The 17978-nt window shown below is 50.0% G+C and overlaps 1 protein-coding gene across 2 annotated transcripts in view; it reads right to left on the reverse strand.

The window, feature by feature from the left end:
- Positions 1-205: 205 nt before the first annotated feature.
- stard10 (StAR related lipid transfer domain containing 10) overlaps positions 206-17978 on the reverse strand; it is a 33356-nt gene continuing 15583 nt past the window's right edge. For both annotated transcript variants that reach the window (XM_060826909.1, XM_060826910.1), the window contains exons 3-6: positions 12076-12179; positions 10961-11078; positions 5877-5929; positions 206-500 (exon numbers count right to left, since the gene is read on the reverse strand). In XM_060826909.1, coding sequence (XP_060682892.1) covers positions 273-500; positions 5877-5929; positions 10961-11078; positions 12076-12179 — 503 coding nt within the window. In that variant the 3' untranslated portion in view covers positions 206-272. The remainder of the gene's footprint in view (positions 501-5876; positions 5930-10960; positions 11079-12075; positions 12180-17978) is intronic.

Here is a 17978-nt window from a genome sequence, read left to right on the forward strand (position 1 = left end):
TACATGCTCTCCCTGTGACTCTGCACAGTCCTGATCAGAGGGGCTGAATAGCCTCTTCCCATTCCCTTGGTGCCCTTCACAGAACCTGCCAGAATGGTCAAAGGACAGCCCGTTGGTAATTGGGGGTGGGGGTGGGGGGGTTATTTCTGACCTCCACCTCTACCCGTTTCCCCACCATCACCCACGGAACATCAGAGAGTCCTGGTTAAAGAAAGTGTTTTTTTTATTGGGTACATGGCACATGAGGCGTGTTGGGAGGGCACAATGCTTCTTCAGTTCACACTGTCTTCGTCACTGGCATCAGCCTTGTCATCCCGGGTTTCGGGAATTCCACTCTCGTCGATGTTTTCCAGGGAGTCGGCGTGTTGGATGGCGAGCTCAGAGAGCTGGATGGTGAGGAGCTGGCTCTGTTCCGGGTGCAGCCAGGGTTTGTAGGCCGGAGCGTGCATGTGTTTCCATTCCGGGTACTTCAGGCAAGCTTTGTATATCTTCTTCATCGCCTGGTTCCGTTTAAACACAGGGAGATCAGTTCACTCGGGGGTGCAAGGGCAGGAGACAGGCAGCAATGGGTTACAGGTCAAAGGTCAAAATACATGACGACAAGGCTCAGATATCACACCCTCCCCCTGTCCGATGTCACTCTCCCGCCCCATCACTGACCCTACCCATCCATTTAATCCCCCCTCCCACTGCTCTGTGAACACTCTCCCTCCATCACTGACTCTACCCCTCAATTGAACCCCCCCTCCCACTGTCCCGTGTACCCTCTCACAAACATCTTTAATATTAATATACGGGTGTTAAAAACGGATTTCTTGTTCCTTGGGCAGGTTGTTATAGGGTTGACAGCAGTTGGTCAGGAGCAGGAGCTGGGACTGATCTGACAGTGAAGGGAGTCTATTTGAACAATGCTGATGGTTACCATACACCCAGGGAGTCCAAGTGCACGTTTACACGGCTGGTGCAATCTGGTGCTATCAATGGTGACAGTAGAGGTTCCAATGTCAGTTTCAGCACAGGATTGGCCAGGAATCTCTCCTAGTTGGTACTACCAGCCATTGGCTGATAGCCCAGCTTTACCGCGGGATGCACCTTCGTTTGTGGTTAGCTCCTGGCGTAGGATTTGAACCCAGAGCTTCAGGCTCTGCGGCAACAACTCATCAAACACCAGCAAACAGTCTACAGAGTCTAACTCATCCAAGTCTAAATGAATACAGGACTCCAGGACCAGAGGGCACAGTCTCAGAATAAAGGGGCACCAGTTTCAGACCGAGATGGGGAAGAATTTCTCCTGAGGTTTGTGAGCCTTTGGAATTCCTTGTCACAGAGAGCTGTGGGGGCAGAGTCCCTGTGGATATTTAAGGCTAAGGTGGATTCTAGGTCAAGGGTTACAGGGAAAGGGGATGAACGTGGATGTGAGGACTATCAGTTCAACCATCATGTTATTGAATGGCAGAGCAGGCTTAATGGGCTGGATGGAAAAACGCAACGGGTCAGGCAGCATCCAAGGAGCAGGAGAATCGACGTTTCTTCAGCAATGAGGAGAGTGTGCCAAGCAGGCTAAGATAAAAGGTAGGGAGGAGGGACTTGGGGGAGGGGCGTTGGAAATGCGATAGATGGAAGGAGGTTAAGATGAAGGTGATAGGCCGGAGTGGGGTGGGGGCGGAGAGGTCAGGAAGAAGATTGCAGGTTAGGAGGGCGGTGCTGAGTTCGAGGGTTGGGACTGAGACAAGGTGGGGGGAGGGGAAATGAGGAAACTGGAGAAATCTGAGTTCATCCCTTGTGGTTGGAGGGTTCCTAGGTGGAAGATGAGGCACTCTTCCTCTAGCCGTCGTGTTGCTATGGTCTGGTGATGGAGGAGTCCAAGGACCTGCATGTCCTCGGTGGAGTGGGAGGAGGAGTTAAAGTGTTGAGCCACAGGGTGGTTGGGTTGGTTGGTCCGGGTGTCCCAGAGGTGTTCTCTGAAGCGTTCCGCAAGTAGGCGGCCTGTCTCCCCAATATAGAGGAGGCTACATCGGGTGCAGCGGATGCAATAGATGATGTGTGTGGAGGTGCAGGTAAATTTGTGGCGGATATGGAAGGATCCCTTGGGGCCTTGGAGGGAAGTAAGGGGGGAGGTGTGGGCACAAGTTTTGCATTTCTTGTGGTTGCAGGGGAAGGTGCTGGGAGTGGAGGTTGGGTTGGTGGGCGGTGTGGACCTGACGAGGGAGTTACGGAGGGAGTGGTCTTTTCGGAACACTGTAGGGGAGAGGAGGGAAATATATCCCTGGTGGTGGGGTCAGTTTAGAGGTGGCGGAAATGACGACGGATGATGTAATGTATATGGAGGTAGGTGACTAAGATAAAAAGATAGGGAGGAGGGATTTGGGGGAGGGGCGTTGGAAATGCAATAGGTGGAAGGAGGTTAAGGTGTCCACCAAGGACATGCAGGTCCTTGGCCTCCTCCATCGCCAGACCATAGCCACATGACGGCTGGAGGAAGAGCGCCTCATCTTCCGCCTAGGAACCCTCCAACCACAAGGAATGAACTCAGATTCTTCCAGTTTCCTCATTGCCCCTTCCCCCATCTTGTCTCAGTCCCAACCCTCGAACTCAGCACTACCTTCCTAATCTGCAATGTTCTTCCTGACCTCTCCGCCCCCACCCCCACTTATCACCCTCACCTTAACCTCCTTCCACCTATCGCATTTCCAACGCCCCTCCCCCAAGTCCCTCCTCCCTACCTTTTATCTTAGCCTGCTTGGCACACTCTCCTCATTCCTGAAGAAGGGCTCATGCCTGAAAAGTCGATTCTCCTGCTCCTTGGATGCTGCCTGACCTGCTGTGCTTTTCCAGCAACACAATTTCAGCTCTGATCTCCAGCATCTGCAGTCCTCACGTCCTCTGTAATGGGCTGAATGGCCTACTCTCCTTCCCCTTTCTTCTGGTCTTCCAGCATAACAAACATGTGAATAAAATCTCCAGAAAATGCTACCTCTTTGGTGGAACACTGAGTAGGGGACATATTATTTTATATTTGTATGACAACGGATATATAGTTTCTCTCACATTTATAAAAACAGCAACCTCCTTTTCCAATCTCTCTCTCTCTGACCTTCCCTCCACCCCCGTCGTCCCTCCCAACCTCCTCCTGTTCCAATAGCTGAAGCAAAATATTGCAGGTGCTGGAAATCTAAAACAAAAACAGGAAGTGATGGAGAAACTCAGCAGTTCTGGCAGAGAGAGAGAGAGAGAGAGTGTTCATGTTTCAGGGTCAGTGCTGACGTTAGGAAGGCAGTGGGGTTTGAGCCTGTGAAAGGGCTCAGTGAGGAAAAAGTAGAACAGGGCGGCTCTGTGTGGGGTAGGAGACTGGAGAGATTAAAGGGTGTAGATTCCAATGAGAATGGAATCCACCCATTGATGCTTCCGTCTATACTCCCCACTGCCTCGGAAAAAGCCTCTAAACAGAATCATAGACCCCTCCCACCCCAGTTATACTCTGTTCTCCCTCCTCCATTGGGCAGAAAGTATAAAAGTTTGAATACACAAACAAACAGATTCCAGTCCAGCTTCTTTCCCGCCATTATCAGACTCTCAAATGTTAATGCTGATCTCTCTCACTCTGCCCCTTCTCTGTGACAGTAACACTGTACTCTGATGCACTAAGTCCGGTACAATCCGTCTGGTCAGTACGCAAAACCACACTTTTCACTGTATCTCTGTGCATGTGACAACAGTAAATCAACGAACGTAGAATGAGAACAATAACGAAGCAAGAATGATGCTCCATCCAGGGGAGGTATGAATGGCAAAGATCATTCAGAGACTAAACTGAGAGAAAACAAGAGACTGAAAGCAAAAACAGCAAAGATAAGGAACTAAGAAGTGCACAGGAGTTTATGGTGTGAAATTGTTCAGCTCAGATGTCAAAGTTTGTGAAGTGATTCCATAAGGGCAGAGGAGCAGGAGTAGGCCATTCAGCCCATCAATTCTGCTCCACCATTCACAGAGATCATTGGCTGATCTGTTCATCCTCAACTCCACTTTCCTGCCTTTCCCTCTCGATTCCCTTCCTAACAATCGGATTGAAAGCTGGGGAACGGAAGTCATGATCCTGAAACGGATAGACATTGAGTTTGATTGGAACAATACAACAGACCAAGGGCAGAGTGGTCACAGTGAAGTTGGGTGGAGAATTAAAATGACAGGTCCACAGGAAACTCAGGGTCATTGGGGTCATGCTCATGAGCTGAGCTGAGGTGCTCCAAGTGGTCACCCCATCTGGATTCGGTCTCCTCACCTCCATCAGACCATATTGGGAACAGCAAGAATCACAGAATCCCTACAGTGCAGATAGAGGCCATTTGGCCCATCACATCTGCACACCAACCCTCCAAAGAGCAACCCATCCTATCCCTGAAACCCCACACTTCCCATAGCTAATCCCCCTGGCCTGCACATCCCTGGACACCACGGGGCAAAACATTTAGCATGGCCAATCTACCCTAACCTGTACAATTTTGGTCAAATGACACTTACTTCACTCCTTAACCTCTTACCTTGGGAGAGGATCTTTGTACCTGACCTTCAGCATCCTCATTATCCCAAGCCTCAAACCCTCCTTCCATGTGAAGCAGAGGTTTACTTGTACTTTCACTGATCTAGCCACTGGTAGAGTGAGTACACAATGTGGTGATGGAGTGTGTAAGAGGACAACATGGAGATAGAGTGAGTGTGGAAGAGAATGACGTGGAGATAGAGAAGGCAGTGCTGCTAAAGGGAGGAATGTGTTCCTGGTAGGACATGGTGTTGAGAGTGGATCTGGTGGAGAGTGGATCAGTCAGAGGGATTTTGAACATCTCATCGATAGGTCACTGCCGGCACATTCCAAACACAAGCAGTGGGATATTGGTTGGAAACCACATGGGCCAGGGCAGGGGGATACCTTTGCTGCTGAGAAGCAGGTGGCTGTTGTGTTCTGTGTATCTTACACATTCCCAGTTTCCCATTGCTCCACTATCCGTACCTTCAGCTGTGTGAGGCTCCGAGCTCCGGAATGCCATTCCGAAACCTTCCCCCTCCTTCTCTCGCTCGTACTGTAAGGTGCTCCTTCAGATCATGCCCAAGGTCACCTGTCCCTACAGCCTGTGGCATTCAGTGTGCTAAACATTCTTTGTCAACTCTCCCGTGGGATGTTCATGGTGCTACGTAAATGCTTGATATTTACAAGAAATGTTCATCGAACCAATCCAGTCCGCTGTTAGTCATTAGACGTGATGGGTAAACTGGGAGATTAGACAACCATTCGAGCGGGAACTACTGGTGTCACATGATGCAGACAGTCTCCCCATGTGTTTACTCTGCCTCTGCTCTAGGTGGCAGTACAGCTGGAGGAACACTCCAGCCATTGCTGACCAGACACGTCCATCCCCCAGACTCCACCTTCCCTACAAACACTGGGAAGGCCACCTTGTTGTTGGCCCAATGATATTGCTCCCACCGGCCTGATTATCGCTCGCTCACAACATCATGTGGCACATCATCTTCTTCCTCGAGTCCCCAAGGAAATTGGAGAGCGCAGGAGGAGGCCAATGCCATCCTCTGCCGAGTAATCCAGTTCGTCCCATTCCCCTGCTCAATCCTGTAAACTCTCCAACCTTACTTCCCTCAAATGTCTGTCCAATTTCCTTTCAAAGTCACTTCCAACTCCACGCCTCCTCGGGGGCAGCTTAGAAATGGTCTCCCTCAGTTAGCCCCTGGACTGCACTCCCCAAGTCTCCAACCAGTGTTCCCTAGCTCCTGTCCCATCAGCTAATAGGAGACAGGGTTTTCCCACCCTATCCAAACTTTGCCAGAGGAATGAGGATGTCCATCTCCGGGTTAAACATTATACTCACTTTGGGAGCTAGACGCTGCCATGATTGATTCACCACCCACTTTGGTAATGAGCCTTCAGAACAGAAAGGGAGAGAAAACACACAGGTTATTCACTTGGATTCTCACAAAGTCCTTTTCAAAGACAAGGCAACCAGAGACAAAGATCTATCAACTAAGGCTTCACTCACACACAGCCCTCTAAATCAAAGAATCGTATATTCAGGTCCCACTCCAGAAACACGCAATCCGGGTTACGCAGTACTGCACCGTCCGAGGCACACTCTCTCAGATTGATTTTCTTGTTTTTATTTAGATTAGATTAGATTCCCCAGTGTGGAAACAGGCCCTTTGGCCAAACAAGTCCACACCGACCCTCTGAACAGCAACCCACCCAGACCCATTTCCCTCTGACTACTGCACCTAATACCATGGGCAATTTAATGTGGCCAATCCACCCTGACCCGCACATCTTTGGACTGTGGGAGGAAACCCGAGCACCCGGAGGAAACCCACTCAGACACGGGGAGAACGTGCAAACTCCACACAGTCAGTCACCCGAGGCTGGAGTCGAACCTGGGTCCCTGGTGTTGTGAGGCAGCAGTGCTAACCACTGAGCCACCGTGCCACCCCATGGTCTTGCCAGACCATAGGGGCTACTCTCTCATTTGAGAGAAGCGACTGGTGGTGATTTAACCTGAGGGCCACCAAATCTCAGGCGAGGGAAGAGGTTGAGAAGGAGAGTCCTTCATGGTAACCTCAAACCAGTGATGGGAATTGAACCCACGCTGTTGGCATCACACTGCTCTGTAAACCAACAATCCAACCAACTGAGCTAAACCAATTGTAAGGAATAAAGGATCAGTCAGGTTCACAGAGTCAGGAAAGAGAGATCCCATCCAGAGAGAGCTTCTAGCACAGATTGGAATTGGTGGGTACAATGTTGTGGGGTCTCACAGAATCAGGACCGATATGGACCAGGGCTGGGAATTAAATATCCCAAGGGATACATGTCCTATCGGAAGGTCAGGGGGATGGGCAGAGGGGAGGGGTTCTCTTGTGAGTAAGACGTGAAGGTAGATCAATAGCACAAAGTGACCGCGTTGGAAGGTGTTGTATCCGTGTGGGTCGAGTTGAGGAACTGCAAAAGGAAAAAGCCCCCAATGGGAGTTATACACAGGACCCCCCAACCCCACCCCCCGCCCCGAGCTGTGGTCAGGGTGTGGGGTCGATAATAAACCCGCAGTTGGAAAAGGCAGATCAGAAAGACATTATTACAATAATCCTGAGGGACGTCAATATGCAGGGGGCCCGGAAAATCAGGGTGGGAGCAGGACATAAGGAAAGGAATTTGTGGAATGTCTGAGATGGATTTTTTTGGAGCAGCTTGTGGTTGGTTCCTGAAGGAACAGGCAGGTCTGGATTTGGTGACGTGTAATGAGACAGACCTGATTAGGGAGCTTAAGGTGAAGGAAACTCCCTCTCCAAGGGGGCAGTGACCATAATATGACCAAATTCACCCTGCAGTTTGAGAGGGAGTTTAATACAAATCTACAGACTCCCATAACTACCTGAACTACACCTCCTTGCACCCAAGATCCTGCAAGAACTCCATCCCCATCTCCCAATTCCTCTGCCTCTGCCACATCTGCTCGCGTTCCACTCCCAAGCTACCTAGATGCCCATTTATTTTGAACAACGTGCATTTCCTTCCTCTGTCATCCAGACAGCCCTCCACCACATTCATTCCCTGTTGCACTGCTCTAAACCCACCCTCCTCCAAACATGATGAAGACAGAGTCCCCCTTGACCTCACCGAGAACCCCACCAGTTTCCACATCCAACATACCATCCTTAAACACTTCCACCAACTCCAACTAGCTCCCACCCTCAAGAACATCTTCCCCTCCCCATCCCACCTTCCACAAGAACCGTTCCTTTCGACAGTTCGTGGTTTGCACCACTCTCCCCACCAACCCCCCTCCCTCAACCCCCAGGGACCTTCCCCTGCAAACAGAAAAGATGCAAAACCTGCTGGTATCCCACCACCCTCTCCCCTCCATCCAGGGCCCCAAACACTCCTTCCATGTCAGACAGATGTTCACCTGCCTCTCCTCCAACCTAATTTACTGCATCAGGTGCTCCCGATGTGGTCTCCTCTGCATTGGGGAGACGGAACGGAAACTTAGGGAACATTTCGCCAAGTGTCACAGCCGGCCTGCAGGGGCCGACTGGACCTCCCAGTCAATGCCCATTTTTAATTCCCTTTCCTCAGTCCCTTTCCAACATGACCATCCTTGGCCTCCTCCATTGCCACAATAAACCAAATTGCAAATTGGAGGCACAAGACCTCATCTTCCACCTGTCCACGCTACAGCCCAGAAGATTCTGCATTGAGTTCTCCAATTTCAAATAACCTCCCTCCCCATCCCCATCCCCAGACTCCCCTCCCAGCCCCTCTCCGTCCCTACCACCAACCCAATTCATTCTCACACCTGGCCAAACATGTCGCACCCTCCACTTGTCTTCACCAATCCCCAATTCACCACCCTACTCTGCCCTGCCACCTCCTTTATCTGCAGCTTCCCTCCACATCCACCCCCCAGTCCTGAAGAAGGGTTACACCCAAAACATTGACTTCTGCACCTCCTGATGCTGCCTGGCTTGCCGTGTTCTCCCGGCCTCCTGCCTGTCTATTTTGAGAGGGAGAAGCTGGAAGCAGAGGGAACGGAATTACAATTGGGTAGAGGAAATGACATGAGGGAGGAACTGGCCAGAGTTGATTGGAAGGGGAGCCCAGCAAGGCAGGGGTAGATTACAATCCCTACAGTGTGGAAACAGGCCCTTCGGCCCAACCAGTCCACACCGACTCTCCAAAGAGTAACCCACCCAAACCCATTTCCCTCTGACTAATGCGCCTAACACTACGGGCAATTTAGCATGGCCAATTCACCCTAACCTGCACATCATTGGACTGTGGGAGGAAACCGGAGCACCCGGAGGAAACCCACGCAGACACGGGGAGAATGTGCAAACTCCACACAGACAGTCGCCCGAGGCTGGAATCGAACCTGGGACCCTGGTGCTGTGAGGCAGCAGTGCTAACCACTGAGCCACCGTGCCACCCCGAGTTTGTGGGGGTGATTTGGGAGGCACAGCTGAAACCCATCCCAAGGAGGAAGAAACACACTCGAGGGAGGAGGAGCTGACCCTGGCTGGCCGGGGAATCCAGGGACAGCTTAAAGCTAAAGGAAAAGCGGACAATGTGGTGAAGATTAATGGGAAGGCAACGGATTGGGAAACCTTAAAAAACCAGCAGAGGGTCGTGAAAAACCAATGGGGGGGGAATGACGTGAAAGTAAGCTCACTAGTAATGTACAAGATGATTGCAAGGGGTTTCATTAACAGATATAAAAAGGTAAGAGAAAGGCAAGATTACTGGAATAGTGGGCGGCACGGTGGCACAGTGGTTAGCACTGCTGCCTCACAGCGCCTGAGACCCGGGTTCAATTCCCGACTCAGGCGACTGACTGTGTGGAGTTTGCACATTCTCCCCGTGTCTGCGTGGGTTTCCTCCGGGTGCTCCGGTTTCCTCCCACAGTCCAAAGATGTGCGGGTCAGGTGAATTGGCCATGCTAAATTGCCCGTAGTGTTAGGTAAGGGGTAAATATAGGGGTATGGGTGGGTTGCGCTTCGGCGGGTCAGTGTGGACTTGTTGGGCCGAAGGGCCTGTTTCCACACTGTAAATCTAATCTAATCTAATCAAATAAGGATAAAGGATTACTGGAAAATGAGGAGAAGTAAAAATGGGGAACAAAGTAATGGCGGAGGAACTGAATACGCACTTGGCATCAGCCTGCACATTGGAAGACACCAGCAAAATACACAAACTTCAAGAGAGTCGGGGGGCAGGGGGAAGTGTAGTGGAAACTAATCGGCTGGTTAGGCTGACCTCAGTCATTGGGAAAGTTTTAGCATCCATTATTAATGTTGAGATTGTCGAGTAGTTGGAAGTGCACGGTAACACAGGGCTGAGTCAGCACGGCTTCATCAGGGGGAGGGTCATGCCTGACAAATCTGTTCGAATTCTTTGAGGAGGCAATGAGCAAATTAGACAAAGGAGAGCCAGTGGATGTGATCTAGTTGGATTTCCAGAAGGTGCAGTATAGGAGACTGTGAAATAAGAAAGAGCCCACAGTGTTAAACGGAAAGTCTTGGAGGGGGTGGAATAGGCTGAATGACCTACCCCTGATCCCCTGGTGAAAGAGGAAGGAGTGAGGAACAGAGAGAATCCAGTTGGGTTTTCACTGTGACTATTCCCCGAGGGCAGGCTGCTCTGGGATTCCCTTTTCCCTGCTAATGAATGTGGAGAGATGGGGCAGCCTGGAAACGTTCTCCTTAGGGCCAGGAAAGCTCAGGGAAGAGGGGTTCAAAACCACGAGGGGTTTGGTATAAGACGGTATCTAGTGGCATAGTTGCTAGCTCATTAACCCAGTGAATGATCCATGGACCTCGGCAGATGGTGGAATTTGAATTCAATGAAAATCTGGGATTAGGGGTCTAATGAGGATTATGAATCCATTGCTGATTGTTGGAAAAACCCATCTGGTTCATTAATGCCCTTTAGGGAAGGAATCTGCCATCTTTACGTGGTATGGCCTACAAGTGACTCCAGACCCACAGCAACATGGTAAACTCTTAACTACCCTCTGGGCTATTAAGGATGGGCTTTAATGCTGGCCCAGCCAATGAACCTGATGGCTTTTTCTGACAATTGATGACTAAGACTGCCCAGCATTCCTTTAAAGTCCAAATGTGTTTGGGCCAAATCTGCCCAATGGTTCCTCAGAAGATCAACCCCTGGAGGCCAGGATCAGGTGAGCGAACCTTGTCTGTAACCCATACAGCTGCCATGCTCTTCAAATCAATCCCTTTCTCCTCCGTTAACTCTTTATGATCCCAATCTTTGGCGAAGCTATTGGCCCACTATCCTGCTGGTTTAGGCTGCAATTCTGTTCATAAAGCAACCGGCGGTAATGTGAGCATTGAAATCTGTGATCTATGGAGCTCCCAGCACTCCAGGGCTGGTCTTGGTATCACCACTTACCTTTCGGGTCCACCTGAGCCAGGTAAGTGAGGGTGCAGCTATTGGCACTGTTGGTTTCAACCAGGTATCCAGTCTGAACGGAAACCGCCCGAACTCGTTCCTTCCTAGGTGGGTATTTCTGAGGGTACAGGGCAACAAAGGAAACTGAAAATCAGTCAGGACCAACCTTTAATGTTGTAGGATTTCATTCAGATCAACCATGATCAGTCCAAAGATGTTAGGGTGGATTGGTTAGGTTGGATTGGCCGTGCTAAATTTCCCCATAGTGCCCAGGGATGTGCAGGTTAGGGTGGATTGGCCATGGGAAATTGTCCCATAGTATCCAGAGATATGCAGGCTAGGTGGACTGGCCATGGGAAATGGAGAGTTACAGGGATAGGGTGTGTGGGGAGGGTTGGTGAGTTGGGATGCTCTTTGGAGGGTCAGTGTGGACTTGTTGGGCTGAAAGTCCTGCTCCCACACTGTAGGGTTTCTATGATCCTACTAAATGGCAAGGCAGGCTCGAGGGGCCGAATGGCTTACTCTTGCTCATTGATCGTACGTTTGGATATTCACTTTTACCCAGCTCTCTTTAAAAAAGACCTTCCCGTCTCAGTAAACAACTTCATCATCCCATTTCAGGGCATGGTCCCTTTACACATCCCTGTGACTACACTGGAAGAAAATCCGTTGAAATGTTGATTGCAACCTATACATGTCCAAGTCACATTTCTCAGTTTTCTCTCGAGTTTTTGCCAATGGAGTGAATAAAAGGTTTTAAAAATGAAACAAAAACACAGGATGTGGGCATCGTTGGCGGGGCCAGTGTTTGTTCCCCATCCCTAGTTCCCCTGGAATGGAGTGTCCATCCCTCAGCCAGTTCAGAGGGCAAGTTAGGGTCTGGAGTCAATGGAGGCCAGACCAGGTGAAGATGGGAGCTGTCCTTCCCTAACGGGCATGAGTGAACCCAAAGGGGTTTCACAGAAATCAGTTGTGGTTACGTGGTCACTGTCAGAGTAGCATATTACCCTCATCCTTCCTTCCAAACCGTGTCAGACCCTCCCAGGACCCTCAATGAGCCTTCCTTATTGCAGGCGGAGGGGGTGAGCTCGCCGCTCTGTGGATTGGCAACTTACCGAGTGTTTGACCGAGTAGTTCATGATGATGTAATCACTCCCCATTGGTAGCCAAGACCTCAGCGTGACCACATCCCTATTCTTCAATGGCTTTGGACATCTCCCTGGACGTAAAAAAAATAAAAATTCTGGATTAGTGGTGATGGAAAAGCACAGCAGTCCAGGCAGCATCCGAGGAGCAGTAAAATTGACGTTTTGAGCAAAAGCCCTTCATCAGGAAGGGTGGAGAGATAAGGTGAGAGGAGGGTGGGGGTGGGGGTGGGGAGAAAGCAGCATAGAATACAATAGGTGAGTGGGGGAGGGGATGAAGGTGATAGGTCAGGGAGGAGGGTGGAGTGGATAGGTGGAAAAGGACAGGTCAGGTCATGGGGACAGTGCTGAGCTGGAAGTTTGGAGCTGGGGTGAGGTGGGGGAAGGGGAAATGAGGAAACTGTTGAAGTCCACATTGATGCCCTGGGGTTGAAGTGTTCCGAGGCAGAAGATGAGGTGTTCTTCCTCCAGGCGTCTGGTGGTGAGGGAGCGGCGGTGAAGGAGGCCCAGGATCTCCATGTCCTTGGCAGAGTGGGAGAGGGAATTGAAATGTTGGGCCACGGGGCGGTGTGGTTGATTGGTGCGGGTGTCCTGGAGATGTTCCCGAAAGCGCTCTGCTAGGAGGCGTCCAGTCTCCCCAGTGTACAGGAGACCGCATCGGGAGCAACAGATACAATAAATGATATTAGTGGATGTGCAGGTAAAACTTTGGTTGATGTGGAAGGCTCCTTTAGGGCCTTGGATAGAGGTGAGGGAGGAGGTGTGGGCACAGGTTTTACAGTTCCTGCGGTGGCAGGGGAAGGTGCCAGGATGGGAGAGTGGGTTGTAGGGGGGCGTGGACCTGAACAGGTAGTCACGGAGGGAACGGTCTTTGCGGAAGGCGGAAAGGGGTGGGGAGGGAAATATATCCCTGGTGGTGGGGTCTGTTTGGAGGTGGCAGAAATGTTGGCGGATGATTTGGTTTATGCGAAGATTGGTAGGGTGGAAGGTGAGCACCAGGGGCGTTCTGTCCTTGTTACGGTTGGAGGGGTGGGGTCTGAGGTGCAGGATGTGGACGAGATGCGTTGGAGGGCATCTTTAACCACGTGGGAAGGGAAATTGCGGTCTCTAAAGAAGGAGGCCATCTGGTGTGTTCTGTGGTGGAACTGGTCCTCCTGGGAGCAGATACGGCTGAGGCAGAGGAATTGGGAAAACGGGATGACATTTTTGCAGGAGGTAGGGTGGGAAGAGGTGTAATCCAGGTAGCTGTGGGAGTCGGTGGGTTTGTAAAGGTCCAGGAAGGGGAGGGAGGCAAAAAATAAAAACACAAACCAAGTTAGCTTCCTCTCAATTCTCACACAGAATGTGGTCATTACTTTATTATTATCCCTAATTGCCCCTTGAGAAGGCGAGCTGCCTTCTTGAATCGCTGCAGTCCATGGGCTGTGGGTAGACCCACAATGCCCTGAGGGAAAAAAATCTCCAGAAGTTTGACCCAGTGATACTGGAGGAATGGTTTCCAAGTCAGGATGATGAGGGGCTTGGAGGGGAACGTGCAGGGGGTGGTGTTCCCAAGTACCTGCTGCCCTTATCTTTCTAGATGGAAGTGGTGGTGGGTTTGGAAGGTGCTGCCTGAGGGTCTTTGGTGAATCTCTGCAGTGCAGCTTGTAGATGGTACACACTGCTGCTACTGAGCGTTGGTGGTGGAGAGAATGGATGTTTGTGGACGTGGTGCCAATCAAGTGGGGCCTGCTTTGTCCTGGATGGTGTCAAGTTGCTGGGGTGTAGTTGGAGCTGCACCGATCCAGGCAAGTGGGGAGTATTCCATCACACTCCTGACTTGAGCCTTGTCGAGGGCAGAGAGGCTTTGGGGAGTCACGGGGTGATCTGCTCTTGTAGCCGCTGTGTTTATGTGGAGAGTCCAGTTCGGTTTCTGATTCCCCCCAGGATGTTGATAATGGGGGATTCAGTGATGGTAACACCATTGAATATTAAGGGGTGATGGTTAGACTCTATCATGTTGGAGATCAGGTATTTGCACAATGCTTTAAAGCTAACAACACAAGCTGAGAAGGTTGTTTAATTAAAAACAATTAAGATCCTTGGCACAGAGTTAAGGCAGGAGAATCACAGGGGACACAAGGAGCAACCTTTTCACCCGGGGGGCGATGGGTGTGTGGAATACATTGCACAGTTTCAGATTGAGATAGAAAACTTCAACGAGGGTGGCACAGCGGCTAGCATTGCTGCCTCACAATGCCAGGGATCCGGGTTCAATTCCAACCTCTGCGTGGAGTTTGCATGTTCTGCCCGTGTCTGCGTGGGCTCCCTCCCACAATCCAAAGCTGTGTTGGTTAGGTAAATTGGCCACAGGAAATTGCCCATTGTGTCCAGGTTAGGTGTATTAGTTAGGGGTAAATGTCGAGTAATAGGACAGGGGAATGGGTCTGGGTGGGTCGCTCCTTGGGGGTTCGGTGTGGACTTGTTGGGTAGAAGGGCCTGTTTCCACACTGTAGGGAATCTATGATTCATTTAGAAGAATGAGAGGGGCTCCCATTGAAACATCCAGGATTCTGAAGGGGCTTGAGTGGGTCAATGCTGAGAGGATGTTTCCCTCATGGGAGGGTCTAGGACCAGAGGGCACAGTCTCAGAATAAAGGGGCACCAGTTTCAGACTGAGATGGGGAGGAATTTCTTCTGAGGGTTGAGAGTCTTTGGAACTCCTCGTCACAGAGAGCTGTGGGGGCAGAGTCCTTGTGGATATTTAAGGCCGAGAGAGATTCTTGATCAGTCAGGGAATCAGGGATACAGGGAAAAGGCAGGAAAGTGGATGTGTGGAATGTCAGATCAACCACGCTCCTACTGAACAGCAGGACAGACAAGGGGCTGAATGGCCTAAAGCTCTACCTATTTCTTATGGAACCCGAATCTGCTAGTGAAGCTCAGGAACCTGCGAGGGTACAGACAGGAGCTGGAAAGTGGAATTAGAATGGGTGGCTCAGCACATCACACACAAGGGCTGAATGGCCTCCCTATGCTGTACCATTTCAATGGGGGCTTCTCTGTTATAGAGCAATGAAAAGCCAGAACATTACGCTGAGTCTCTTGGGGATGGTGATAGCCTAGGGGCATTATCGCGAATCCAGAGACCCAGGTAATTTGACCTGGATTTAAATCCTGCCACGGCAGATGGTGAAAACTCAAGTCAATAAAGAGCTGGAATTAAGAGTCCAGTGATGACTAGCCAAAACCCTATTCAGGATGTGGAGAAAAAAGGCAGGAAATTGACACTTTGAAAAAGTAATGATATTCATTTGAAGGGATAGTGTGGGAAAGATGGACCAAAGGGCCTCCTTCGGCACCATTAACAGTTCAGAAAGAAATTGCAGTCTAACGGTTACATGTGACTCCAGATGCATAGCAATGGGGCTGACTCTTAACGATTAGGGACTGGCTCCTAAACACTGAGCCAGCCAGTGACACGCACGTCCCATGAATGAATAAAAATGAACTTTACAAAATGCTGGTTAGGCCTCAGCTGGAGGACTGCGTCCAGTTGTGGGTCCCATACTTTAGGAAGAATGTCAAGGCCTGAGAGGGCTGGGTGATGGTGGTGGGGGGAGAGTGGGAATGGGAATGGGAATGGGACCAGGGATGTGGAGAGATGAGAGAGGCTGGAATTGTCCTACTGAGAGCAGGCAAAGTTAAAGGGGGAGATTTAATTGATGGACTCAGAAGTGTGTGTTTTTTGGAAGAGTCAGTGTTAAAGGAATTAAATTGTTCCCAGAGGCAGGATGCTGGCTGTCTCGAGTGCTGTAATTGGCAAAGAGCCCAGAGAGAGAGTGAGCTATCGTGGTCTGCACATGCAGACTGAAAGGTCACTGGAAACAGAATCAAAAAGGGAATTTCATCAATAATTGAAAGACATACAACTGCTCGTCAGTGGGGACAGAGCAGGGAGGGAATGTGAGCTGCCAAATTGCTTTTTCAAAAGGTCACAGCTATTCCCTGTTCTGCCGGATCAATGATCAGGAGGCTGACAAACAGAGTGAAATATGTAGCAGAGAGTCACTGTCTCTGGTGTCCAATAGTGACAGCAGGGTTAAGGCTCCTATCCTCAAACCTCCCCTCTTGCTTGATGGTGATGGCCTGGTGGCATTGTCACTGGATTCTTAATCCAGAGACCCCAGGGAATGTTCCAAGGAGCTGGGCTCAAATCCAGCCACAGCAGATGGTGGGACTTGAATTCTATGTAAATCCAGAACGGAGTCTAATGATGACCAGGAAACCATTGTCGATTGTCGGAGAAAACCGGCTGGGTCAACTAATCTGCCTGTACTTCCCTGGTCTCACCAATACGTGACTCCAGACCCATAGCAATGCAGTTGACTCTAAACCGCCCTCTGGGTAATTAGGGATGGGCAATAAATGCTGGCCTGGTCAGGGATGCCTTCATCTCATGAATACATTTCTTAAAAGTTTCTCATGGTCTCCCCCTCCCCCAGGGATAGCTCCCCATCCCCCACCTTCTTTGTGTCCATGCACAATCAAGTCAAGAACCTTTTCAATTAGCTGGGAGCTTGGGGATGAGAGTGTGAGATGCTGAAAAAGCACAGCAGGTCTTGCAGCATCCAAGGAGCAGGAGGAACCCTTCACCGGGAATGAGGGAGCTTGGGGAGCCAATCACCTCCTATTATTTTCCTACTGCAACACCTCATCCAATCAGTGTTGACGTACCAGCCAATCAGCTCTCTTTTCTCCTGCAGTATAAATTGTTGTGTTCCAACTCTATTTTGATTTGATCCCTGCCCTCCCCTTCACTGTTTTGATCACACAGCATTGTCCTCTTTGATGTGAAGGGCACTGCTTGTCACTGGCCACTCGGGTGTTTTCCTATCTTCCTGGTGGTGGAAATTGAATAAAGATTCGTACACCTTGTGTCTCTCACTGTGTCTCACACCTGCGCGCACACACCATGGGTGCTGGGGTTAAAAATAATAAGCACTACCGCAGTTAGGCGGTATTGTGGGGGTTAATTCCGAAAAAAAGAGAAAAAGAAAAAAAAATAATTTGTTGTGTTCCAACTCTATTTTGATTTGATCCCTGCCCTCCCCTTCACTGTTTTGATCACACAGCATTGTCCTCTTTGATGTGAAGGGCACTGCTTGTCACTGGCCACTCGGGTGTTTTCCTATCTTCCTGGTGGTGGAAATTGAATAAAGATTCGTACACCTTGTGTCTCTCACTGTGTCTCACACCTGCGCGCACACACCATGGGTGCTGGGGTTAAAAATAATAAGCACTACCGCAGTTAGGCGGTATTGTGGGGGTTAATTCCGAAAAAAAGAGAAAAAGAAAAAAAAATAATTTGTTGTGTTCCAACTCTATTTTGATTTGATCCCTGCCCTCCCCTTCACTGTTTTGATCACACAGCATTGTCCTCTTTGATGTGAAGGGCACTGCTTGTCACTGGCCACTCGGGTGTTTTCCTATCTTCCTGGTGGTGGAAATTGAATAAAGATTCGTACACCTTGTGTCTCTCACTGTGTCTCACACCTGCGCGCACACACCATGGGTGCTGGGGGAAATATATATAAAAAAAAGTTAAAAAAAATAAATAAATTGTTGTGTTCCAACTCTATTTTGATTTGATCCCTGCCCTTCCCTTCACTGTTTGATCACACAGCATTGTCCTCTTTGATGTGAAGGGCACTGCTTGTCACTGGCCACTCGGGTGTTTTCCTATCTTCCTGGTGGTGGAAATTTGAATAAAGATTTGTGTATCTTGTGTCTCTCACTGTGTCTCACACCAGCGCACACACACCATGGGTGCTGGGGGAAAAATAAGCACTACTGCAGTTAGGCGGTAGTGTGGGGGATAATAAAAAAAATGA

Source organism: Hemiscyllium ocellatum, chromosome 6 (genome assembly GCF_020745735.1).
Source record: "Hemiscyllium ocellatum isolate sHemOce1 chromosome 6, sHemOce1.pat.X.cur, whole genome shotgun sequence".
NCBI classification, from domain to species: Eukaryota; Metazoa; Chordata; class Chondrichthyes; order Orectolobiformes; family Hemiscylliidae; genus Hemiscyllium; species Hemiscyllium ocellatum.